The 27,071-nt window shown below is 40.2% G+C and overlaps 1 protein-coding gene across 6 annotated transcripts in view; it reads left to right on the forward strand.

The window, feature by feature from the left end:
* LOC127004856 (WD repeat-containing protein 35-like) overlaps positions 1 to 8,100 on the forward strand; it is a 93,137-nt gene extending 85,037 nt beyond the window's left edge. For 4 of the 6 annotated variants that reach the window (XM_050873036.1, XM_050873070.1, XM_050873051.1 and 1 more), the window contains 4 exons: positions 2,332 to 2,487; positions 3,225 to 3,385; positions 5,963 to 6,087; positions 6,910 to 8,100. In XM_050873036.1, the coding sequence (XP_050728993.1) occupies positions 2,332 to 2,487; positions 3,225 to 3,385; positions 5,963 to 6,087; positions 6,910 to 7,084 (617 nt within the window). In that variant the 3' untranslated portion in view covers positions 7,085 to 8,100. The other 2 variants (XM_050873059.1, XM_050873078.1) reach the window with 2 other exon arrangements.
* The last annotated feature ends 18,971 nt before the right edge of the window (positions 8,101 to 27,071 follow it).

Consider the following 27,071-nt stretch of genomic DNA (forward strand, 5'->3'; position numbering starts at 1 on the left):
GCACAAGCTGGCTCCCTCATCCCGGCCCGCCTCCCTTCAACTGCTAAGGTCTATCCTCAAACGTGTATGATACACAACAATTGCTGTGAAAAGCTTAGGATTTAAAGGGTGGTTGGCCCCAGCCTTTTGCTATTTTATTTAGTCAAAGGGAGGCTTAAAAGATGTATTATGCATTCTCTCTTTTGCTAACCACTTTCCAAAAATAATTTCAAGGTCATAAGCCTTCTGAGATATGAAACTTACAATAAAAAAATCTCCAATATAACAGCAGCCTCGTGTAGTGAGGGATGGCATCCATAGGCCAGCGAAACACTTTCAGCAAGGGAGGTGGTCGAAGGAAGGAAGGATAAAAGCAAGGAAGAGGGAAGGAAAGAATGAATGAAGGGAAGGGCTCAAGGGAGTGAAAGTAAGGAAGGAAGGGAAGAAAGGAATGGAAGGAAGGAAGGAAGTGAAGTAGGAAAGGAAGGAGTAGACAATGAGTGAATGAAGGAACCATCTGCTTTGGCGACGTGTGGTAGCTTGTGAGGCAATATAGTTGTCAGTTGCCGCCAATAACAGAATATCACTAATTTGTTTTCATTTCCAGTTTCAACCATGAATGTTTTGTACTGTTTACAAACATCAACTTATCCATTACTTACATGTGATTGGTTAAACGTCAGTGAATCCTAGCCTTGTGATTGGTGGAGCATCATGGGGTGGTGTGACTATTTGTCTCCCAGACACACGCCGGCCTCAGCACTAACGAGAGCCCCAAGGGAGGGAGGGAGGCATCTCATCGAGCATACACCTTAGACATCTCCCTTAAGCTGATTGTGGCAGGAGCACCCTTTAAGAAAGTTTTGAGCATATGGCCCCTGATGTACCTCTCCTTGTCCCTCCCCAAGAGAACTCAAGCCCTAATTACCAGAGCTTGTATTGGTCCCAATCCCCAGCAATCCTGGTGGGGGGCCCCTCCCAATATTCTCCAATGTCTCGCCTAAGGGAAAACACTCCTTGATCTCAGGCATTCTCCAATGCACTCCTTTGCAGCTTGAAAAGTTTCATGTTTAAATGTAAATTAGGCCCTCCATTTAGCAAGTTCCTTTGTAGGAATTTCCTTATAATGTGAGAACTAAATTTAGGACATATTTTCCATGTAAGAGATACACTCCATATAACGTGAATTAGACTAGGGGCATTATAAAAACAAACTCCGTGCAACAGTGAGGTCAATCAGTCAAACAGAAAACAAGTAACAAGTGATGAAGATGTGGAATAAACACAATAACGTGTGGAAGGCCACTGACAAGCATGTGTCAGGCAAGAGACTAAAACTGGCGGTGTAACCTTATCAACCTTGGAGGTGGTGCAAGACCCACTTCAAGTAAATAAAGAATGAAGATGGGCAACAAGGACTCTTCTTTTAATGATGAAACTGTGATCGGTACTTAAAAACCTTCATCAACAACAATGGTTTAAAGTAGTATTGTCTTTCTAGAATGAGTAACTCAAGTAGTTAAATGAAAATGAAAATATAATGATGAAAAGTAGTGGGGTACCATCACCTCTGTATAATCCCTTACCCTCACGGGCCTGTCCTCTTCTGCATCATCCTCCTGTCTCCTACGAATGTCTTGTTTCGCTTTGCTTGTGACTGCTGCTTGTAAGGGGTTGCCTGCAAGCTTGTTTAGAATAAACTGCAGACCTGCCTGGATGCTGTGGTCCACCATTTTTATGTGGTACTTCACCTCAGTTCCCCATACCCCACTGAGACTACAGTCATGTAAAAATGGTCAGTAAGGGGAAGAGCACAGGAGCGGCTGCTACTGAATTCGCCACGTCTGAACCTGCATTGGTGTAGGGCAAGGAGTGCAGCCACTCAGTGGCTGATTTTTTTTTTTTTTTTTTTTTTTTTTTTATCGTATAGACATACAGGAAAAAATCAACTTTCACATTCAATGAAAGTTTAGATTTGTGTGCACCAGACACAATTTGTAACTTATTCAGGCAAAACTAGCTTATCCAACTTGCATGACATGCCTCACTTTTCCATTTCATCCTTTGTTTACAAGCAGCACTTCCCTCATCAGCTGTTGCTTTTCTGCCCACCACACATTCAGGTTCATCTCCACAATATCCAAGAGGCCAGCACCCCACTCTACATCCAAAGCAGAGGGTCTACTGTATCTCACAGTTCTATAGGGTCCTCAAGTGTGATGAGCACATTTAACCATTTTGAGACTGTTGCTACATACTCAGGAGCACATGCCAAGTCTCAGTATCATGAGCTGAAACACAGAATGGTTACATCTCAAGATTCTTTCAATAATTAGGGTTAATTACTTGCAGAAGGAAGTCGGAGTGCAGCCTTGATGGGTCTGTTTGATGATGGACTCACTGGAGACAAAGATAAAGGAAGCCAATACAACAACATGTTGGACAGTCCTTGGAAGGGAGCAGAGGCCTATCACTTTTTTCTCCTGGCCCAGCGTCAGCTTTATGAAGGTTAGTAGATATGGTGTTGACTCATGCATGTTAATTTACTTCATCATGTTATCTGCTACATTTGAGAAGAAAGATTTATAGGACAAAGTAACAGGTGGCTACTTATATGAGGTTGTCCTCCAAAGTGGGAATGATTCTAACTTTGGTTTAAAATAATACAACAGTACATTAATAAATAAGGAATTTGCAAAAGGTTTATCAGCATAAACAAGACAGTTCCTACATTCCTATTATTAACTATATGCTATCACCATCCATATATCTATCTAACCTCCCTTTGAAACTCATCCCAATAACATGCACGCAACACTCTATTACTGCTTATCTCCTTGAGCCTAAACGTACATTAACTGTGGTGCCCATTGCAATAAGCCATAATCTCCTTTTTAGTTTAGTTTGTTATTCAATCCCACTTACCAATTTAAAAACCTTGATCAGGTTACCATGCTACCCACAGCTACTAGTGAGGGCAAAATAAGATATATTTTGGTCAAGGTTTCACAGTATATTTCCTAAGACATAAATCAGTTTTGACACTTCTTTGTAAGGAGTCAAGGTCCACACACTCAAGCTTCCCAGTCAACTCCTATTGGGATTTTTCTAAAACTTAAGGTTTTCTCCATGTCTATTAAGTGATCATACTCATAGATCATCACTGACAGGTTATTTATTGTTTCCTATAGAAATAAGTTCTCCAATTATAAAATACAACCTTAAATACATTTTCAAAATTGCAGGTTATGTTGATGCAGCAATGAAGACATGCCTTCATTTAAGAGAATATGAAGGTATTCTTGATCCTGAAGACATATATGGCCTTTTGGCTCTGGCCTCTTGTGCTAATCGTGCCTTTGCAACATGTTCTCGAGCATTTATAAAACTTGAAGCAATTCCTGAGGTAAGAGTCACTTAGTTTTTGAAGAAGAAAATGAGACTGTAGTAGAAAGAGCATCATTACTGAGTTCTCATAATGAAGGTGAAGGCAGTGAAAGGAGGGCAGGTGGTGTTGGTGGTGGATTAGTGAGTGGATGGCGTAAGTATATGGTATACTCACCGACGTCAATCTTACGGAGGGAGGCGACTCGTTCGAAACGAGTGAAGTACGAAGCGATCTCTTCTCCTTCGCGATACACTGGCAGTTTAGGGCGAGTGGCAGGGTTGGCACCAAGGTAGGCCGTACTCTTACAACCAGCTGCTTGCAGTTTCAGCCGCTCAAGGGCAAGAGCATGCTCCCTTTCCTTTTCGCACTCCTTTTCACGCTCTTCTCACTCCTTTTCTTCCTTTTCCTTCTGCTTAATTCTTTCCTTTTGTGCTCTTCTCGCTCCTTTTCTTCCTTCTGGTCACGTTCTTCTTTTCCTCTCTTCTCTTGTCTCACACTCACATTCGTCCCGTTGACGTGCCTGTTCCTCGGAGACGAAGGTCCTGAGATCGTCCTCTTCGTAGCCCAACTCCCGTCCTAGGTTAATCAGTTGCTGAATGGACGACATTTTCAACGGAATACTAATCAATAAAACAAAACAAGAATACTATAGAAGTGAAAACAGGCAAGCTGTTCAACCCCTCCAATTAAATAAACACAACAGAGCAAGCAAGGAGACTACCAGCCCAAAGGGTGAGTCAAATCACCATAAGTGTACAAAACACGACCCAGCTAATATGAAACATATTAGGCTGAAGGGGTCCAAGGTCAGAAGAGTTAAACTCTGCACCTGATAATCACGAGGCCCTGAATCAGAGTCATGTACGACGCACCTGGTTAGGCAAAGAGAGAGCCTTACAACAACAACCTATCACCAAAACACTCACTTTGAGCCTGGAACAGCAAGTGGAGGTAGGGAACAATCCTGACCGTCAATGGTGACTGGGGTGGTTCATCTCGCCTCGATGCACCCGGAAGGAAGGAGAGATCCTGGCGAGGTCGCCACTTGTGAAGGAAAGTGACCCGGCGTCGTTAGCTGGAGGTGAAGCGCCAGATCAAACCCCTCGAAGGCGCGGTATCCCTCAGCTTCCATGGGGGCAGATGAGATAAATACACAAGAAACGTTTAAAGTTTAATCCTCTCTTCAACACACGGGAAGGGTAGTAATCCCAGCGAGGCGTCACACGGCATCCCAAGGAGTCCTGGATGAGAGGCCCAGGGGCCACTGGCAAGGTGGTGACACGGCTGCGAGACGGTGTCGGGACGTCAGATATGGAAGGGCCCCAGGCGCCACAAGTAGGGTGGAGAAGCTGCAGCAAGGTGGAGCCGTGACATCCAGGACGGAGGAGAGCGATGAAGGGGGCAGCCAACTGGTGGGGCTCTTGACAACAGCAACCCCGTGTGGCAGTGAGAGCTGAATGGGAAGTCAGGTAAAGGTGTTGGCGTCCAGCTAAGTCCCAGTTTAGTCTGGCTCCCACCTCTGCGCTGGTTATCCACATCATGTCTGTCTGAACCCTCTGAGAACTGAAGCATGATCCGAAGCGTTGCTTTTACGGAGGTGAAACGTGCGTGAATTGAATAAGTAGTCTTTCCCTTACAAGTAGTCAGAAGAGCTATCAGGACACCTCTTTCGGTCAACATCAAAAGCGGAGTCAAACCTTGGGACATTTCTGGTCCCCTCCCCAAAGGGGGAATCCTAAGCAGGGTGTAGGAGCACCATAATACATTTTGGGAAAATGATGTGTGTTGTGTGTATGTAGTTTGGTGTGGAAAGTAAGAGAATCTGTCTTTAGAGAGCATGCTGAATTACTCTCTGGTGTTAATGAGACAATAAGGAATGGAAAGTGAGAACATGGGTGGATCATTGATTTGTTTGCAGCACCCACTCACCTCCCATGTATACCTCACCAGGAGTGGCTTATACCTGTTTCAGCAGGTGTCTCTACCTACCTATTCCCTAAGACTGTAGTCCTATAAATTGGTAGAATAGTGACTAAGTACTGCAGCTTCAGTAGTACTCGGCTCGAGTTCCAAAGGCAACTAAGAGAGAAGTGCAAGGGGGGCTGAGCCAGCTCCACCCCCCCCTTCCCACCTTATGCCTTACCCCAGCCCAGCTTGGGTGGGGCCAATGCATGGAGGGGTAGATGAGCACTGTGTAAACAAACTACTGCTCTACCCATGGTGTGATACTTGAAATGTCAACTCATTAACCAATTATTACTAATATTATTGGCCTGGTCATAAGTGCAAGCAGTCATGTCACATATGTTGTAACTCAAAGACTACCTGTAGTCATGGATTTTTTTATTTCTACTTCCAAGCAGGTATTGTATGTGTAACATACTTAATCTTTGTTGCCTTTTATGGTGGCTTTGTTTATAATAAAAATGACTGCATGCATTATCTGTCTCTGACCACCCATTTGGCAGCATCAAATGAAAAATGTAATCACCCTTACTCTCCTTAGCTGACTGTGTATTTTAAGAAACTTTTATATTTATATAATTTTTTACAACCTTTTTCTGCATGGCTATCAAGTTGCTTTTTTTTTTTCAGATCAACAGTGAAAGAAGGGAAGCATATGAGGATCTAGCTATGAATATTTTCATGAAGTACAGTCCAAAGGATTCCCGCAGCAATAGAGCTGAATGCACCAACTGTGAAACCATGATTCCTGATTGGTAATTTAACACCCTTATTTTCCCTTATGAGGTTGGACGGGCTATGAGACTCCCACTCTTGATGTTTGTACACTCTCCTCCCTGATGTCCATCCTCCTCATGTCTTCCTCCAGACACTGTCTCAGTCTTTGCCTCCTCAGCACACTCAACATCTCTGGGTTTGAACTACCTTCTCCTGGCTCTTCACTCTGATGGTTTGACAATCCCAAATATTTAAATTCCCCTACGGCCATCATACCCACCAAACCTACATAAAGTATTTGGTTTTCCTGCTGGTCTCCTTCTTTGTACCTCCACTTCTGCAGCTCTTCGAGTACATGGCCCTCCTCCCTCCTCTTGACATGTCATACCACCTCAATCTTTGCCTCCTCAGCACACTCAACATGTCTGGGTTTGAACTGCCTTCTCCTGGCTCTTCACTCTGATGCCTTGGCACTCCCAAATATTTAAATTCCCCTACACCATCATCCCCACCAAACATACATAACTTATTTTGTCCTACACACTGTATGTAGAGTGCTTCAAAATAAATGACAACCTCCTTTCTCAAAAGAATAATATTTCAATTTTCCCTCTTTGCAACATTTACTCTGAGCTTTTACATTTCATGACTACTACTCATATTCATTACTGTATCTAAGCACTGTTTATTATTAGTGATCCTTCTCATATGACTAATTTCAACTGCTTGGAGTGGATTTCAAACTATACTATATTAGTAATGTTTGCACTTGCTAAGTTGCTTTAAATAATAATGCAAGTTGATAATGTAATCCAGTAATTTATAACATGTCAGTTTTACAGATATCTTCTTTATTACAGGATTAGTGTGTGTCCAAGCTGCAACACCCGCTTTGCCACTTGCATTGTTACTGGTCGACCAATAATGGATGTGACAGCCGTGTGGACATGTCAGTCCTGCAAGCACTCTGCACTTGAACAAGACATGACGATGCGAACTCACTGTCCTCTTTGTCATGTTGTCATTGCTAATTAATAATGTTTAATTTTTTTCAAGGACCACAAGTTTCGACTGAATTCATTATGAGAGCATTGTATATTGCTAATTAATAATGTTTAGTATTTTCAAGGGCCACAAATTTCCACTGAATTTAATATTATGAGAGCACCGTGTTTGAAATAGTTTAACTAATCAGTCTATGAAGCCTTATCCTATATTGAGCACTCTGTCCAGTGCAGTGAGGGTGTCAAGACCCAAGTCATCAACTCTTCTGCAATAGGACAGCATACTAAGTTCTCTTCCATATGATGAGGCTCTTCACTGAGAGGATGTGGGTGCAAAGGGTCATGAAAGGAATCCATTACTCACTCCACCACATGGACCTGGTGGAGAGGAGTCGACGGGAGGGTGATGGACTACGTTGACCCTCCACCCTGGGCAGTAGAGGTAGCCAGAATCTACATTGCACCACCATCCAGCAGCAAAGGCAGGTGCTCAAAATAGACCCCACGCACGCACAGGAGACTATCACCCACACGAGTACATCATGGACAGGTTGATTAACCGGGAGAGTAGCAAGAATGCGACAGCCTTCGTCCATGGAGAGGAGTTGCAGAATTGGAGGACCAATGACCAATGCTCCACCTTGCAGACACTCCAACATGCATGACATGATGGTTTGCACAGATTCATTTACTGCACTCCAGACCTCTACTCAGACATAACACACCAAGAGAACTTCAGACTAGTGACACTGATACTCGATATTCAATTGACTGAGAGATGAGGGATGAACTTTGACATTAGCCTGGATACATTGTCATGTGGGTATCCTGCAAAAAGAGGCAGCTGACTTAAAAGCCAAGAGAGCCCTGACTGAAGAGTCACAATTGATGTCCCACTCAGCCTGCAGAAACCAAAGCAGTTGGAAAGATGAAGATGACAGACAGATGAGCAAGGTGCTATTACAGGGCATCGAAGCTAACTTGGCATCCCTTTAGTGGCATGCACACACAACCAGCCACTATAGTATTCCCATTTGAAACTGGCCGGTGGGGGGTGCTTACAGGCCTCTTGGGGTCAAACTCACACTCTCAAGACTCTCACTTCCTCTCATATGTCAGCAATTTATTACCTTTAAGATTTGTATAAATACCACGACATGACAACGTTGTATTGTCAAGTGTCGTGGTATTTATACAAAATCTGTTATTATCCTAAAAACGACACAATCTTAACACTATATGACCTTATTAGATTATCTAATTATTTAATCAAATTCATTTAAAGGTAATAAATTGCTGACATATGAGAGGAAGCGAGAAGTCTTGAGAGTGTGTGGCAGGGCTGACCCGCATAGGCCTACACCCCACCGGCCAGTTTCAAATGGGAATATTATAGCTGCTTACTTTGACACCCTCTGAAATGAGGAAGGACAGGGTAAGACAGGGGTACTCAACCATCCACTCCCTGGTCATAGAATACCAGAAAGAATACTGTGGGTATTGCCAAGAACTTGCTTCTTTCATTTATTTCTGTGAGGGTTGTTGGGCACAGGATTGGGTTCCCCCATTGGGGTGTGACCCTCGTGTGTGGGACAGGACACAACCATGGCAGAAGATAATAAATCTAAGAGGAAAGCCAGCCTCAGACAAATAGGCTGCACAGATATCAAGCCCTGCAAACTCCTAAGACACTCACATTTCATTCCACTTTGCACTTCTGAAGATTGTCTCCTAAAGACTGAAAGAAGTTTAGTGAAAAAATTGAAATGGATCTTAAATACCTATTGATTACGCTGAACAACCACCACTGAAATTTGAAATAAATCATGCACATCACAACAAGGCAACTGTGTCTATCAGCATCGTATGTCACTCTACAAGGATATAACCTCTGCTTCTCCTCATTTCTTTCCATATTTATGAACTTTGAAGAATAGACCGTATTGGCTATGCAGGTAGTGCCACACGTGCCACTTCGGGAACTGTCAAAGAAGTACTTTCTGTAGAGTTAAAGTTATAGACTAGAGTGCATCTGAGGCTGGCTCCAGGATACCACGGCCTTGGTGCTGCCACTGCTCCAAGCTAACGATTGCACACACTTCAATCCTTCCCAAGTTTCTGACACTACTATTTGACATGAAGAAAAACTGAGGCCAGCATAGTCTTCCTAAAGGAACTCTGTATTGCACTGATTTTTTTTTTCTTTTTTTTTTACATTCCCACCTACAGCGCAGGTAGGCTTTCTTCAGGGGTCAGATGGTCGGCCCAAGCCCGTCGTGGTGCAGGTAATTTTTTTTATAGTGGCACCAGTTCTTGGCTCATGATGCCCCCCGGAACTCATTCTTGATTCACTGGATGGTTTCTTCTAGAGTCCGGGTTGATGGGTGGTCTTCCAGACAACATGTGGGTAGTCTTAGGCCACTCGGCGGTGACTGAAAAATCCCAGGTGATAGCGTGGGGATTCGAACCGATGTTGTTCATGGCGTGGTGAATGTAAGCCCAGAACGCTAACCACTCAGCCACCGCCTACCCTACTTGTAATGTAAGCACAAATACACAAAAATGAAGGGTAAGTAAAATAGAGCACAAACATTTTCTCCCTCTTACTTGGCTTCTACTTATTGCTCAGCAATGCTGGCTGGGAGAATGAAAGTACTGCTGGTGATAGCCTAGCACAGATTGACTCTCAGCCTTCATGGCATATTCATGTGATTCTTTAGATCTTTTCACACTGGGATGTATCCTATACCAACATAATCAGAAGTGTACCAATCCAGGAACCATGCTGAAAAAAAATATTGTGATCTAAAGATGAGTAATGAGGATTAGAAGCAAAGTATGCTGGAGAAAATGTTTGTGCTCTATTTGACTAATCCCTCATTTTTGTATGTTGTTTACTTTACAGTTAACAAATTTATTCCAATGCAATGCAGAATTTCCTCAGGAAGACGATGCTGATCTCAGTTTTTTTCCATAACAAAAAGTAGTGTCAGGAAATCGGGTAGGAGTGAAGTGTGTGCAGGTGTTGGCTTGGAGCGGAGGCGGCACCAAGGCCATGTATCCCGGAGTCAGCCTCAGACACACTCTAGTCTATACCTTGAACTCTATGGAAAGTACAGCTTTGACAATTCACTGAGTGACCATGTGTGACACTGTATTGCCAATACAGTCTATTAGTGCAATAATTTTTTTCAAAGGAAAGCTCTTCCAATCTGGACTAGGTGTTTTTTAATATCAGGAGCACCCACAGCTCTCCATGATGCTGTCCATTGTGCCCCTAAATCTTTTTCATTCATGTATATATAATCATAATCATTGTACACCAGGAATCAATGAAGTTGGTACTGTTGTTTAGTCCCAGTGTGTCATCAAACAGGCACAAAAAAAATTGATAGCATTATCCTTTGAAAATAAGACAATTTAATTAATATACAATATTTGCCAGCCTATGAAATGTACCCTTGCCAAGGTGGTTTTGGTAAATATATTTTAGTACATTTTTACATTTACTGAAAAGTGATTGTGATTTATTTTTTTTATTTTTTTTTATTGAGCAGCAGGTTGTCCATTGCTTTTATATATATATATATATATATATATATATATATATATATATATATATATATATATATATATATATATATATATATATATATATATATCTATATATATATATATATATATATATAAAATTGAGCTACATGGATTAAATCAAGTGATATATTATATTCATTAAGACATATGCTTGGGACTAATGTAAAAATGCAATGTCAAATCCTAAAACTCACCCTAAATGTTTATATTCTAACATTCAAACACCACTTATGATTGAAAAATTCCCTTTCAATTAGTTTAAATTTATTTTTAAATTCTTTGTACATAAGTCTTACAACTAAACTGAAAATATACCTGTGATATTTAGAATGGATTGTAGCCAATACTAGTAGTTAACTTAAACTTCCTTCTCTGAGGGATTGGAACCCTTTGTTTGGCTTCTTTTATCATCTTTTGCACCTCAGATCTGAAATAAGTATATTGAATTTTTTTAGTCCAAAATCCTAAAACATTGCAAAATTCTATGATTCAATGCTTCCAGATAAAAAAAAGAAGAAAAGAAATTAGCTGAATGGGGATCTTGCAAGAGGGCAGGACTGTACTATCCAGTTTCCCAGTGTGAAGTGGAGGAAAATGCAATATCTCATTTGCTCCTCTAAAAGGCCTATGAGGCAAAGTAATATATTTCATTTAAATATCATGCAGAGATGAAAGCATTGCTCACCATGTTACATTTCTTGCAAAACAAAGCTATAGTAGGGAAAAGCTGACAATACCAATTTCTGCTTCCCCTTTGTTTATAAAAAGGATGCAAAGGTGAGTGACATCAGGCTTCCAGTGATAGTGACCATTTAATGATTTACGTAAGTGCATATAATGACTATCTTCATTTTGTTGCAAAAATATATTTAACATATATTGCAACATATCTATAGAGGGGGAGCAGGAATTGTCACTGCCAGGTTTTCCCTACAATGTCTTAATTAACAAGGAACAAAGCAAAATGAGCAATGCTATTTTAAAACTCTTGCTATATTTTTATACAAAATTACTTGAAATATTAGAATGCAATATCATACTACTTTGCTTACAGCCCTTCAAGATATTGCATTTCTGTCTGCTTTACACACAGAACTGGATGTGGTGCTGCTCTCTACCAAAATTCAGTTTAAAGAGTCCCCTACTGAATAGAAAATAAAGTCTGTTAATCTGAATTCCAATTGGTCTGAAAATCCCAATAGAGATGCTCCTCTTTTTTTTCTTTTTTTCTTTTCAGAAAAGGACACAGTTCAAGGGAGAAAAAAAAAATGGGGAAAAAAAAAAAAAAAAGCGCCCACGACTGCTCCCGAATAAAGTACAGAGGAGTGGCTACCAATTATCTGATTTTACAAGTGTGTGTGTGCTAGTGTGTAATTCACCATGGTCTGATCATGCTCTGAACTCACAATCTCCAGCCAGTACACTCCCTGAATAAGCTTTTAGAGCTCTGATGATGGATCTTTCGGTACAGGTGGAACCTCACACAAACCCGGGAGATGAGACCCACTCCCTACCCAGTACCCAGTGCTCATTTACTACTGGCTGGACAGAGATCAGAGATTAAATGAGATTGCCCATCTCTCTCTCCACTATGCCTGGGAATCAAACACAGGACATCTTGGTTGTGAAGCAAGTGTGCTGATCACTGCACTACACCTCTGTGTATATGTGTGTCATCTGAAGCTGTCCCAGGGATGCCAGTCTTAACTATTTATATTCTAAAAATGTTTACATATTGTAACTGAGAGTTCTCCAGTGATAGAGATATGAAAAAGGTTGCAGAATTGAGCCCATTCAATTCACTTTTCAACTGCCTGTTCACATTCCTGGCTATCTTAAACCTTTCAAAACATGACCTGGTTTTGCTGCTCTTATCATAATTCTTTCAGACTCCTATTATTTATAAAAAAATGATGCCATATGTTTAAATACTACTTCCTTGTACAGCAACTGCCTATCTTGAGTTTTGTTTATCTTTATTTCCCAAACTATACATTACAAAATATTTAGATATAACATACCTGTATACTGGTGGCTTGATTTCTTCATGAAGTGTACAGACTGTTGATGGAGGAGTTTCTTGTTTGAATATGACAGGTCTTACCAGATCAACATCTCGCTTGCAGTTATCACGTATGTCATCTAAGTTTGAGGGTGGTGCCACAAAGTGAAGCAAGAAATAGCTGAAAATAAATAGGTTAGAGTTTTTTTATTGATATCATATGGGTATTGTCTAGTGTACTTTTGAAAGCACACTTGACAATATCTATACTCCTCTATTTTATATATATTTACACAAAGCCTTTGCACAAGAAACAAAAAATGTATTATCATATTTGACGGCTTATAAGACACATGGGCTTATAAGATGCACCCCCAATTTCAGCAGGCATTTTAAAAAAATATATAATAAACAGGTTTAAGCCACGAGTACCAGGTGAAGATTTTTCGCCCGACATTCGTAGCCCTCCCCACTATCAGGTCATTATTAAAGTCACATGTATTCAGATCCTTATCAAATCCCAATACTTTACATTTAAAACCCTTAATATTTGCTGGGACCTACCAGAATTGGTCCTACTTTGAGACTCGAGGGTACTGCTTTGAGGTGTAAACAAACATGGTGGAGACAGAAACATTCAGAGGGGTAACGGGTATATTGTGCATCATATTTCTTTGTTATTATTCTACATCATAAGTCTAGTTGTTGTAATATTCTAGCACATTTTTAAAACATGAGGAAGTGTGAAATTTCAAACTTGAATGTGCTTTAATGTTTGTTGAATACATATGTAAAGTTAGAATGTTAAAAGACAAGTGCAAAATGGAGAAACAGGAACTTGTAAATATAGACCTATCTTCTCAATATCTCGTCAATATTATCCATACATTGTTTGTGTTTATCAATCAAACAAAGTAAAAAGTTTTATGAAGGTCTGTCTTACCTCAATGATCCCTGTCTACTAAGGAAACGTAGCGTGTCTTGCGCGTGTTGTCAGGTTTGGTGTACAACCGTCCACTAGTTTGTTAAGTGCAAACATTAAGTTAATTAAGTTAAGTACTACTGTTATTCACTGTTACTTTGGAAAAGAGTTGCCGTTGTTGCTGTAAAAGCGATTGCCACCTTGTTTACATTTGCGGAGAGGTTTGCAGTTTAATTTAAGTGCCACTGCTGCACTAAAACTTCACTAGCCAGTGACCCAAAGCTGAACCTTGACCTTAAAAGACACAGGGTGATTTTCAGGGACATTTTTTATTTTATTTATTTATTTATTTTTTTTTTTTAAGAAAAGTGCATCTTATAAGCCGTCAAATACGGTATTTATTCTCAAAATAAAGTATATTTTTTTACAAAGGAATTTTAAATTTTCAACAAATCTGTCACAAGCAATATTTTCACATTCTATTCAGAATTTCTTATTAAATCATGCTTGATTCCCTATGTTTAACCTGATAAAACCTTAAGGACTTATTCTAATCAATGCCATCCACTACATTATAAAAATAATACAATACCATTTTTCCATCATAGTGGTTTTTACTACCCAAGATTACACCAGTGCAGTACCCCCCCAAGCATCAAAATTATAAAACTACAATAGGAATCTATGTGACAATGCATTTTTTCTTTTTGACAGGCAGGCACTTATGTCATCTTAATTTGCCCAGATACTGTCAACCTCATGCAGAGACTGAGTGCCTGTGGGGTATCTCATCTATTTGATGCAAATTTTCCACTCTAATCAGTACAGTTACACTGTTAAGGGGCATATAAATGTTCATGAGAAAAGGAAACCGAAGTCTTATGTTTTGAGTATAAAAAGATATTTGTGGATACTAATTTTATTTACAATTATTTTACGAAGTAATTGGGCAACTGGTGAAAAACAGGGAGAGGCATGGCCAAGTAGGCCCCCCATCTATATATGCTATTGGCTCAGTCTTAAACAAGAAGCACTGTTGAAGAGTTGTAAAAGTGGAACCACTGTACACTCCGTAAGAAAGATAGAATAAAAGATAAATGCGGCAAACCTCCTCAATCTGGCGATGTATGTCATACTATAATAGTCTACCATAAAAGAAAACAGACTTGCAACTGTTTTCTATGGTTTGTCATCTTCAGAAAATAGTTGTGAATGACTAATCTATATGCTGAAGCCTGTTACATTTGGGAGAAAGAGGTGAGGCAAGTGTTATGTGTGGTGTGGAGATAGGGAACTCTCTCTCTCTCTCTCTCTCTCTCTCTCTCTCTCTCTCTCTGTATATCTAGATGGATACATGGAGTGACATATGAACAGAAATAGAGGGAGAGTCGGAGATTTTTGTACAAAATTACCTCCCGTTAAATCATTCATGTCAATAGGGAGAAAGTATGCAATATTTGGGGTCAATTGCATTTCGGGTAATTGTAAGATTATAATTCAAATAAATTCATGACGGAAAATAAAAACGGAAGAATCACTGTTTTACCAGCGATTCCAAGGTGGTGTATTGGCTGACATGACACATAATTGACGTCGTGTCGGAGCTTCACCGAAACTGGCATCACGTACACTTGAGGCACACAGCGGAGCAGTTGGATATAAGACACCAACCCTTTGCCACCTGCTGCCCGAGTTAATACTGTCTCACCTTCCCACAACCTTTATGGTTATATTTTTTATTGTACATACGTAAATAAGTACGTACAATGTACAATGTAGCGTAAATATACATTGTTCATGGCCTACAAGCAACCACCGGGAACTCAGCCAGACAATCTCCTCCTCAAAGTCACCTACCCTGAGCTAAGTACATTTAAATTGATTTCCCGTGTGGTATCTGAACGATTAAAGTATCATCAGATTCCCTGTGAGTAGTACAGATCTGTAGTATTCAGAAATGTATTTATTGTACAGCTCTATGCCAATCCATTACATCTGGACCATGTAAGTGCTGTTATTTGGTGGTAGTTGGGGTTGGGGAGTGTTTATCCAACTTTGAAGCGTGTCATCATTACATATCCGACCAATTCATAATTTGTTCTGTGAAACCCCATTTAATTTTTCACAGAGAGAGAGAGAGAGAGAGAGAGAGAGAGAGAGAGAGAGAGAATATGAAAGAATTAGAACAAGCTCACACCAGTCTCCTTTTAATGTGTTGCTATTGGGAGGGCAACATCCACTGTCTTCCTCCCTTTGGGTATGTCTCCAACAAAATAACAACAGGAACTACACCAACATTCTTGACAAAAATGTTTTATGATCTTCTAGGGGTATTTTACATAAATAAATTGACATTTATGCAGAAACAAAGCTCAATGTTTGTAGTTCATAGCAGTAGGTATAACCCCCACTACTGATCTTGCCACTGCCAGGCCTCATCCCAGAGTTCCACTTTATCTACCTTCAGAATTCATTTGACAAATGGGACAACTGAATCCTCTGAGAGGTCAAGGGTTTTCCAGGTGCCCACACACCAAGCCTTCCACAGATTTACCCCCAGGTCTGGTTCTACAGGCGGACGCCAGATCGGAACCACCCCTGCTGTCCCCAAAACAAAATCTAGAGCTAGATGATACCCCCACTTCAAAATGCACTCGTCATAGGTGGCAGGCTTGTGCACTGCAAATGTATCAAAGGGGTCCGGCCCCCCAAGCAGAACTGGATTGGGGTTACAACCAGAGCATCGACCTTAAACTCTATCACTTATTCTGAGTTAAGCAGGGTTAAGGGTTTTACGGGGAGGGGTTTCAGACCTCATCCCAACGAATACAATGTTCTGACTGCTCCACTGCAAGGATAGCATCAACTGGCCAAAGTAAATTTTGATACTATCCAGATTCAGCTCAACTTTCTTGTGCAATTACATCTTGTGAGAAGCTCATTTCAGTTTCAATAAAATAGCATTTCTCTTGCACATATAAGGATACAAATGGATAAATACCAACCTTCCTTTGGAGTGTATTTGACCATGAGCTTTCATCCGGTAGGGAAGGTCTCTTGCACCCAAACTCTCAATCTTGCTTACAAATCCACCTTCATCCAGGATAGATTCTGCAACTCTTTTCACTGTTGTTACTGTTCTAGTCTGAAAATAGAAAATGTGATAAATTAACCATCTGGCGCCACTATAAAAATTGCCTGTGCCATGACAGGCTCAGACCGACCATCTGGCCCCTGAAGAAAGCCTACCGGCGCTATAGGCGGGGATGTATAAAATATATATATATATATATATATATATATATATATATATATATATATATATATATATATATATATATATATATATATATATATATATATATATATATATATATATATATATATATATATATATATATATATATATATATATATACATACATGAATTATAAACCAGGATGGAATTCACACCAGGGGAAATTTTAGAATTTCAGGGGGAAATATTTGGATCACAGATTGGCAGACTCAAACATTTAGAATATTGATCTTTCTATTGCTTTCAAGCTCCTGAGGGCAGCACAAAACGCAGTGTGCATCAGTCACATAATGCAAGCAGCCTATTGGACTGTGTACCACAAGACCCTGAACCATACGGTTCAAAATATCTTACCCATAGACAGGGCTGCTGCCCTTATGCTTTCCCTAGGCCTCCTGCAACAAGTACCTCCCCAATCCCCTCCACTTAAGTGATGCTGCTATACCCCTCCCACAGGGGAGGTGTGCACCTTTTGAATTAGTCTTGAAAGTTGGGGAATGACTTTCCAACACATGGTGGAAAAGGTGCAATATGCAAAAAGGTTGAGAACCTCTGATCTATATTAACTAAAGTTAATTACACAGGAGCAATGCCATTGCAAACTTTTTTTGTTTCCGGTTATCCTTTGTTTTGTTTTGTGAAAAAAAAAAAAAAAATGCAGCCTTGATATTCGAATATAACTGGAACTCCTAAAACTGAAAAAGTAATTACTATGATCACACAACAGCCTTTATTTAAAGAAAAAATAGAAAATAAAGCTCATATCACAGATTACTTCTATTTTAAGAAAAAATAGAAAATAAACCTCATACCACAGATTGCTTCATCTTTCAACCCTATTAGTATATATATTGGAAAAAAAATTGCAGGCAAAAAAAAAAAAATTAATAATAAATAAATAAATAAAATCAGTGTTGGCCTTGGGTTAAGGCCCGAGTTAATACGGGGTATTTTTCGACGAATATATTTAAAATCGGATGGGTACATGTTTTTCGCTCAGCATGGCCGGGAAAGCCTAAACTGCCAGGTGATGAGGTTTGTTTTCGTGAAATTAAAACCCCTCCCCCCTGGAGGCCATTTTTAAATGCCCCGCGCTGTTGCGTCATAGCCGGACACACGTGCTAACATATGTGGTATCATTCAGTGCTTGTATGTACGTAAAAACTGCATTAGAACATTTTTTCCACCTTTTTCCACCATCACCTCTTACTCCACCACCACCTACATCACCACCAACTACAGAATCAGCTACATTGCCTCATGAGACACCACTGCAGCTCCGACCACAGATTATTCACAGCTGATGTGTGAACACTGAGCCTGATTACAAGCAAAACTTTCATCACGGTGTCGCTTTTTAGCTACAAACACTGTTCGAGAGACAGAATAGCTCTGTACGGTCATGTGGGAACACCTTGACCTGACACCCTCATCTTTGATTGATTAAAACTTTTTTTTATAAAGGGGGAACAGATGCCTAATCATTCTCCAGTAAGTCAACAAGGTATACACAATAATATGTGAAAATTTCATGCCAGTCAAATAAATACAAATGGCAAGACAGGGATGAAATGGAAAAAAACCCTTTATTAGCCAATATCTCGAAAAGGAGTGTTTTACACTTTAAAAAATCACAAAAGCGGTAAAAAGTCTGACCGAATTTTGTTAGGTATCAGTTAAAACTACAATTAAGAAAACGGGACACAGAGTGGAGAAAAATATAAGTGACAAAAATTTGTAATTTTTGTTTCTCGAAGACAAAACAAAAAATCCAAAATTTTCTACCTGGGAAATGTAGATAGGTAAACACAGTGTCTATGTTTTTTTTTTTTCAAACCAATAACTGAAAAATAGAGTTTGTGAAAAAAAAAGGAAAATACGCTTTGTGTGAGTCTCTCCTAAACGTCACCCAAATTTAATGAAATTCACAGAATATCATACCTTTACACCTACAAACAACATACTAAAACTTCAAAACTATTGGACGAACCATATGGGCAAGAGGACCCCCCCCCCCCACCGTAGCCGGCCCCCCCTTAAGGCACTATTCATCTAATGTTGCATCCCAAATGGGCCCTCTGATTCATAGCTAGGTATGCTAACCACTTTGCCACGAAGGTGCCATATTTATAAAAATTAATTATCATAATTTGCATTATCAGGTGTTATACAACAATACATCTATTCTGGTACAGTAACAGATTTTCCTTTGATCGAATTGATCAAAGGAAAATCTGTTACTGTACCAGAATAGATGTATTGTTGTATGAAAGTTACCAACTAATGGCTGTATCAAATTTCTAAGAACACCATAATATTTGCCATAAAATTATGCTAAAGTAAAAGTATAGTACACGTCTTTATAAGCTTAACAAGACAATTACGCAGCTATGACTTACGTCAAAATGACTGTATTTATGCTGTGGCATAGCTCACCAGTTTACCTTAAATCCAAACACAAGAAAGCGTTAAATACAGTAATTTTATTTTCAGGAGTCCGTTCCCAGCATTACTGTGTTCAATAGGTATTATAAAATACACTGTATATGTTTCCAACATATTTTTGCTAAAAACAAAGGATACTTTCCTTGTTTTCATTCAATGTTTGCTAATGTTCGACTTTCTCAGTAATGAATAGCCATATCAAAATGGTAGTGACATTTGCCTATGAAATGTATACTCTTAACTATATTACAAAGACAATTTTGTGTAGCTCACCATTTAATTCTAAACTCCACCACAATAAAAATATATGGGCTACCATAATAAAAAAATTCTGACTGTCATCCATGATTTGTCCTTAATAATATGTGCAAAACTGTAGATTTATCATTTGTTTTTAGTGAAAGGCAAAAGTAATACAAGATGCACTATTTAAAAAAAAAAATAAAAATTCTGCATCTCAGGAACTAATTGTCATATGGAAATTTTACAGCCACCATAAGAATCCTCATAAAATTCTACTACTGCACATGCATTTACATTTATGTTGCCCAAGAAAATCATTAGCTATGGAGTTGAAAACCTAAGGTAAGTTAAAGAATGTTTACACACACTTTATTCGGCATACATAATGGCTCTATATGTTGTTTTATTTTTCTATCATCTCATGTCACATGACAAAGCCAATGATATATTATTTACAAGGGTGAGGGTATTTTGTAGGGGTGAAAAGTGATTGGGACAAAATATGTCTGCATGCAGAAAAAACACCTAGAGGTGGGTATGCAAATAGCCATGGAAAGTAAAACTTATTGAAACTATTGGTGAGACAAAGAGTTCAGCATCCACAGTGTGAGAAAGACTTCATTCCGTGAAGAACAGCACATATGGAGGTGCAGAAAGTAGGTGCCCACCTCCTATCTCTATCAATGATGAGCCAGCAGGATACAGAATAACATTAAGGTAAGATAATGATGGGGTGTTGAGGGAAGCAAAACCCCTTTGTAGGTGATGTCATGTTTGATTTGGATAGATGAAGGTATTAATTGAAGGGGTCAAGATTTGCCCCTTCCCCAACGATTAGGTTTAATTTATTTTGACAAATGCTTTATTAGCCCTTTCACACACGATGACGCGAAACGCGCCATAAAAGTTAAAAAATTGATTAAAAATTAAGTTTTCGGTGAAAGTGCGTCAAATTTGGAGTGTCATTTGTTGGGATAAGTTTCTTAATGGTAACATATGGCAACCTTTCTAAGGAGCATAAATGAGGAGCATGGAGTGATTTTTAGTTGTTAGCCTACTCTGACGGGAGAGGAAAAAATACAGTTTTCTTGGTGTAACTTAGGAACTAATAGGCGTAAGAAGATTTTGAGGATACCATAAGAATCCTCACTAAATTCCACTTCGAAACATATATTCAGCTAAAAAAGTTGGCCCTGCAAAATTTCGAGATAGCAAGTGGGGAAGAGTTGGTACTTAGGATTTATTGTCTACAATACTCTATACGGAGACTTGAAACGAGTTTCTATTGTTTATATATATTTTTCCTCTATTTTTATTTGCGCATGTTCTAGTGTAAGTCTTTATGAAGCCATTGATACTAAATTTATTGGGGTACGACATATCTGTGATGGTAAAATACGTACTGGAATACAGAGTGTCGCGGCGGTAAAAAAAGGCTGGTCGGGCCTGAGAGATGCATGGTGAGTGGAAGAGAAACTTACTGGAAACTTACTGTGCGCAAGAGGGTTAAGTATGCAGAGGCTAGTAACTATTGGCGGCCATGTTGGAGGCTTGTGTCAACATGTGGGTCTGACTTCCTCGTGGCCTTGTGAGGGCATAGATGCCTATCTTTCTTGAGTTACTACAAAGTGTGAGGGTGAGACAGGGATAATATTTAGCTGATCTGTCTCTCCCCACTAATTTATCACTTATGGTTTTCATATGTTATTGAATATATGTGGTAGTGTCCACTTAAATATGGAAAAAAAACAATAGTATGCAAAGTCAAAACATGATTTACATAAAATGCACGAAGACATGCATCCTTCCTACTCCGTGTCAATTAGCTTATTGGAAACTGCTCTCAGACGCATGGATTTTAGTGCTGGCTGGGGTCAATGGTTATGTTAGCCTACTGGGGAAGGTGGGGTGCTGAACGTAAAGGTAAAGTTGGGGGCACATGCAATAGCTGCAAGTAACCTCAGTGCTTATCACCTTCACATTGGCCCTCAAACCTGTGATGGGGGAAAAAAAAAAAAAAAAAAAAAAAAAAAAAAAAAAAAAAAATGCCTTATGACACATGGCCAGTGTGACATCCCCTTAATTTCATTTTAGTTATGTTACTTTAGTTATGAAACAACCTATTATAAAGGCTATAGTCATGACTGAACCAAGACAAAAATGAATCAAGGTGGTGTTTCTTAGTTTTTCAAGACACAGACTATTCTGCATAAAATATGATGCTAAATGTTATGGATATAGTTTTACCTTGAAATGGCTATGCTGTGATTCAGTGATGAGTTTACTCTTGTACTTTCATAGTCATATTTTGGTAAATAAAATGAACCACCTGAAAAAGCATCACATTTTACTCAGCCTGTGTCTGTGAAATAGACCAGTCAGTTTGGAACTGAAATTGATAATGCCCCCAGAACAGTTCTATTTCTTAGTGTTTTAATGTTTGTTATTAATTTGCTTTCTCTTTTTCATAAAAATTACTTGTATTGAGAAAATTCAGTAAACTAATAATTTCCAATGGCAGGTCTTCAACAGCTATCTGCAAGTTTTCAACATTAAAATCAATATTAAGGCATGCAATAATCAACACAAATTGCTTATTTCTGTAATGAACAGAAGTAATAAATATTCAAGCATAAGAAAGTTAGGAGTAGTATTTACCTAGTTTTACATGTCACATGTCTGACAACTTGTACTATTCTTCATTGTTTATGAACATTTCCTCCAGAAATGGTTAAATGGGAGGGTCAATAGGAGGCTTTGCCACTCCTTATTAGGAAGTGGTTAGGTCTGGTTAGACTGCTGTAAGGAGTTTTGATAAGGGGAGAAGCCACCAAAGATATTATTCCAGATATACACCCATCACACTTCAAAGGACACTTGTGCTATATGAAGTACTTTGTGCTCATATAAAACACTGCCGTATTGCTGTGCCATTGCAAATCACTCATTCGTGATATTAACTTCTTAAAATATGGTCTGGGAGAAGTATATCAAGGGATTTATTTCTGTTGATTGCATTTTTGTGGCAGTGTACAGGTCAGCTTTGGTATAAATTTACTTATTTCAGGTCAGGTTAGATTTAGTTTGGTAAGCTTTTACTGTTTATGATAAATGTAATATGCTTTGCGCTGCCCCGCTGGTTGTTGTCAATGAGGTTGGCAGCCTGGTGGGTGTTGCTTCTGAAATCCACCCCCCCCCCCACATTACAATTCTAGTTTTGGTTAGATTTGCTAAGTTTGTTTGCAATAAATACTTGTGACATGCTTTGCTAAGCACTGTTTTCAATACAGGAGTTTAAGTGGTGGCTCACTTTGACAGTGGGTGAGTCTGCCTTCCTCATAATCTTGTGAGGGCTTAAGTATTTATTTTTATTGAGGACATGCCAGTTTCATTTATGGCGAGTCTTGATGTTTTTGCTATTAATTTGCAGAAATCTTTAAATCTTGAAAGGATGCAGAAGGAAGGGGAATTTGTGAACCTAACAAATTCCATGAGGAATAGTAGGCAAATGTTAACATTTACCAGAAATAAGGGGTTTCTTTGCTTTATTGCCATTTCCTATTTTCAAGTTTTTTTTTTTCTTTCATTTGATTATGATCTTTTGAGTGTTCTGGAGCATCATTTGTTGTGCAAATGAATAATAATCATACTATGACCATGAAAAATATTTACTGAAAGTAGGTTAGATTATGCCAGGTTGTTTGATTTAGATTCATTGGATTTGTGAAGTTCATTTTTTTACAACAAATACGTGATAGGTTTCACACTTCACAACTGAAGTCACTGGCGACGGAGGTTACAGTGGTGAGCTGCGGGCTTACGCCTACCATGGTTGCACGGGTTCCCACACACATTTCATGGCTATTTTCACCGTTGACTTTTATGTCTACACTCTTTCCTATGGCTTTACTGGAGTTATGGAGGTAAGTAGACAATATGAATGACAACAGAAGAGCAGTTGGTCATGTAGACTGTAGAGAACAAGATATTGGCACATGCATAATACCAATCTTGACCCAACTGACATGGCCATTATGGTTATTTTACATTGGCACAACAAGTAATGCCTCATAACACTCAAAAAGAGCTAAGATTAGCAAATGGAAAAAAAAAAAAAAAAAAAAATGAAAATAGGAAGCAGCAAAAAAGTAAAGATTTACCAAAATAAAAAGTTCCACATGCCATAGTGCAATGTGTGAAGTTATAGATATTTACTGAAGGAGAAAGGGATAATACTGAAGAGAGGGTAGCCACCTCTTGTGAGTAAATACTTACAATATGGATTCTTTTTTGGTCTCTGAATGCAGTGCAGTAACAAATGACTTCCGAAAAACAGAAGGGGGTTCAAGGGGGGCAAAGCTCCTCTTAAGAGAGGTTGTAGGGGGTAAAGCCCCGCTGTTCAAGGGGTTGAAGGGGGCAAAGCCCCCCTATTAGGTAGATTACGTTGTCAGTTTAAATTTATTCGGCATGTAGTATGGGCTGATGGATTGATTGATCGATTGATTAGACTAAAATCATGGCCCCACAACTGCACTGTTGGCTGACGGAAATACGCAGTGCGGAATGGGGCATGGCAGCGGCGGGGGTGGGTCCACTATGCAAGCCAATGGTAACATGTGGTGGTGGGTGCACCTCAGGCAATGAAAAGTTTAGGATTTAGTGATATCTGGAAAAAAAATTCTGTCTCCATAATAAAAAGCATCATATTTTGGGTAATTGTGGAGAATCACTCCGCGGGACTAAATACATGTCCCTTAACCATAAAAATATGAAGGCAGAAGTACTTAAAAGTAAAGAAAAAGGCTGAATTAATCCCCTTCCCCCAACGATATTGGGGGACCCGCGGGAAGTTGGGTTTTTTGGGTGGGGGAGCATATTTAAACTACTCCAACCGAACTCTACGACCTAACAGCTAACGGGGGCCCTTGACTCCCCTGCTAACCAAGGGGGTCTGCGCCCCACCTGGGCCCCCACCTTTCCTTTACTGGACGGAATATATTGTTGCAGCGTGGAGAAGGAAATATGGTGGAATCGCTCACCACCATCCGGGAACATACGCCAAATAGCTGGCAAAATGGTGAGTGTGCCTCCTGAACCTGGGACTGTTGCTCCTTACATCTACCGCATCTGTCCGCCATTTCTTCATTACAAATACTGGTGAGTGGTGAGCCGGGCAGGGGCAAGCCAAGAAACACATGACCGCGACGCCTATTATACAGAAACCCCATGCCGTTCATGGGTATTTGGTTTCGCAAGATTCCCGTGATCCGCGATCGACGGGACTATAATCAAATGGGGAAAACAGGCTTTCATTCTACCATCTCAATTGAATAAAAAAAATAGATTTCTAAGGCAGGGATGTAACAGAGCCTCACACTTTGCCATGAGAAGGGAGAGGGGTGAGGGAGGGGCAGGGGCATCATGAAGGTGAGGGATGAGCGCGAGTCAAGTGTGGCGTGCGGGGGCGGGGCAGAGGGCGGCGGAACGTGTAGCACGCGTGTGGCGGTGAGGGGAAAGGAGAGTAAGTGGGTATTATTCTAGTGTTTGTCCATACTCACCCCTTGCAACCAAAATTGGCTAGGGGGCCATTGAGACTTCGGGGAATGCGGTGGTAAATATGAAATGCATCACAAATGCATAGCTTTTGAGTTATGGGGGGTTAAAAAATACCCTAGATGTAGGGAAATTCCTTACAATTACTTAGATGTAGGGAGATTTCATACATTCCGGGTTTTTTTTACAATGTACGGAAACCATGCAATTTCACTCACTCTCCATACCAAAGGGGGATTCGAGGGGGTCGAAGCCCCCCGTTACAGTATTAAGGTCATAATGAACCATCTACTAAACGGTAAGTAATTTACATCATAAGAATCTTGCAACCGTCATATACGACTCTGTATTCACTTACTCGTCGCACATAGGAACACGTGAAGCAGGTTCGAACGCAGGTTACTTGTGTTCAATGTCCATCAGTTAGCTGTTAGGTCGTAAATTTTGGTTGGGGTAATTTAGGAGGGGGGGGGGGTCCAGGGGGGCACAGCCCCCCCTTGTTTAGCAGGGGGGTCGAGGGGGGCAAAGCCCCCTTGTTAGCAGGTCGTAAAGTTCGGTTGGAGTAGTTTAAATATGCTCCCCCACCCAAATACCCCGACTTCCCGCGGGTCCCCCAAGATCATTGTGGGAAGGAGATTAATTCGGCTTCTTCTTTACTTTTAAGTACTTCCGCCTTCATGTTATGGTTGAGGGACATGTATTTTGTTTTTTTAACTATGACATATGGAGGCGTATTATCGTATTATGGAAGCGCGGAGTCAATATCCACAATCACCTTGTAAACTGGGAATATAAACCCATGAAGCAGATTCAAAATGCAGTCAGTAAGGATTCACGTGTTCGAACAGCTCAGGCAGGAGGTTCGAGAGCCTTCACTTGCTCTAGAACCCGCAGTACTGTTTAAGGCGCGGCGTTGGACGGATCACAGCTAGCCGATGGTTTTGCTTGTGTAAGTGATAAACAATGAAAATACACTGTGTTTGGTGTCACGCACTCTTCGTGGAGGACAGAAACCTTGCAATGCAATGACAACCTACTAGAGAGAGGGCATGAGTGTGGTGTAGGCGGTTTATGTGAGTACACACAGCGCAGATGGCCTCCGGCACCACGCCAGAAGGTGAGGTGTGCATCATTTGGTGGGTTCACTACGCTTCTCTCCCAAAACAAGCTTGGGGATCCAGTAAGTGCGTGGTTTCCTTATGGGAATCACTAAATTCATCGCAAACGCTCAATTTAATGGTAATGGGAGGAAAAATCCCTAAATGTAGGGAATTTCCCTAGATCTAGGGAGTTTTTGTCCCCCCCCCTAAAAAATACAGGATTGTGATGGATTTCGTGTCCCCCACCCGAAACCCCGTGTTCCCACCAGGTCCCCAGGCTTGTATGTGGGGGGAGGGGGGAGTATGGGCAAACACTAGAATTTTACCAGCAAGTGAGGAGAGAGGCTGCGCGTGATGGCGGCCAGGCGGGTGAAGGGGGGGGGGGGCAAACACCCACCCACCCACCCACCTGCATCCCAACAGGTGTCATAGGCAACACTGCTTACTTCCCAATGGCCGCTTCCGCCACTCCCACCAAAACAAATGTAGGCTATTCATTTTCACTGGTGTTCTAAGTGATTTTGTTGATTTACTCGATTTCATGCTCCCCCACCCAAAAACCCCGTGTTCCCACAGGTCCCCCAAGATCGTTGAGGGCAGAGGATAGGCATAACTTGAAAAGAGGCATAACTCGAAAAGTAGACATTTGCGACGGAAAAGAGGTACAAAATCACGCAATTCACTATACTTATCACCAGAAAAACATGAACCACGTAAGAAAATCATTGGTTGGGTGAAAATATAAATTGTCCGATTTTCCTTTAACACTCGATCCCTTAGCAAGAGAGAGAGGTTCTGTGCATTACTGAGCATGGGCAATGTCGCCATCAAAATGGAGATGGCCCACAGGGCCGTCATTGG

The sequence above is a fragment of the Eriocheir sinensis genome, chromosome 3, assembly GCF_024679095.1.
Source record: "Eriocheir sinensis breed Jianghai 21 chromosome 3, ASM2467909v1, whole genome shotgun sequence".
NCBI lineage: Eukaryota > Metazoa > Arthropoda > Malacostraca > Decapoda > Varunidae > Eriocheir > Eriocheir sinensis.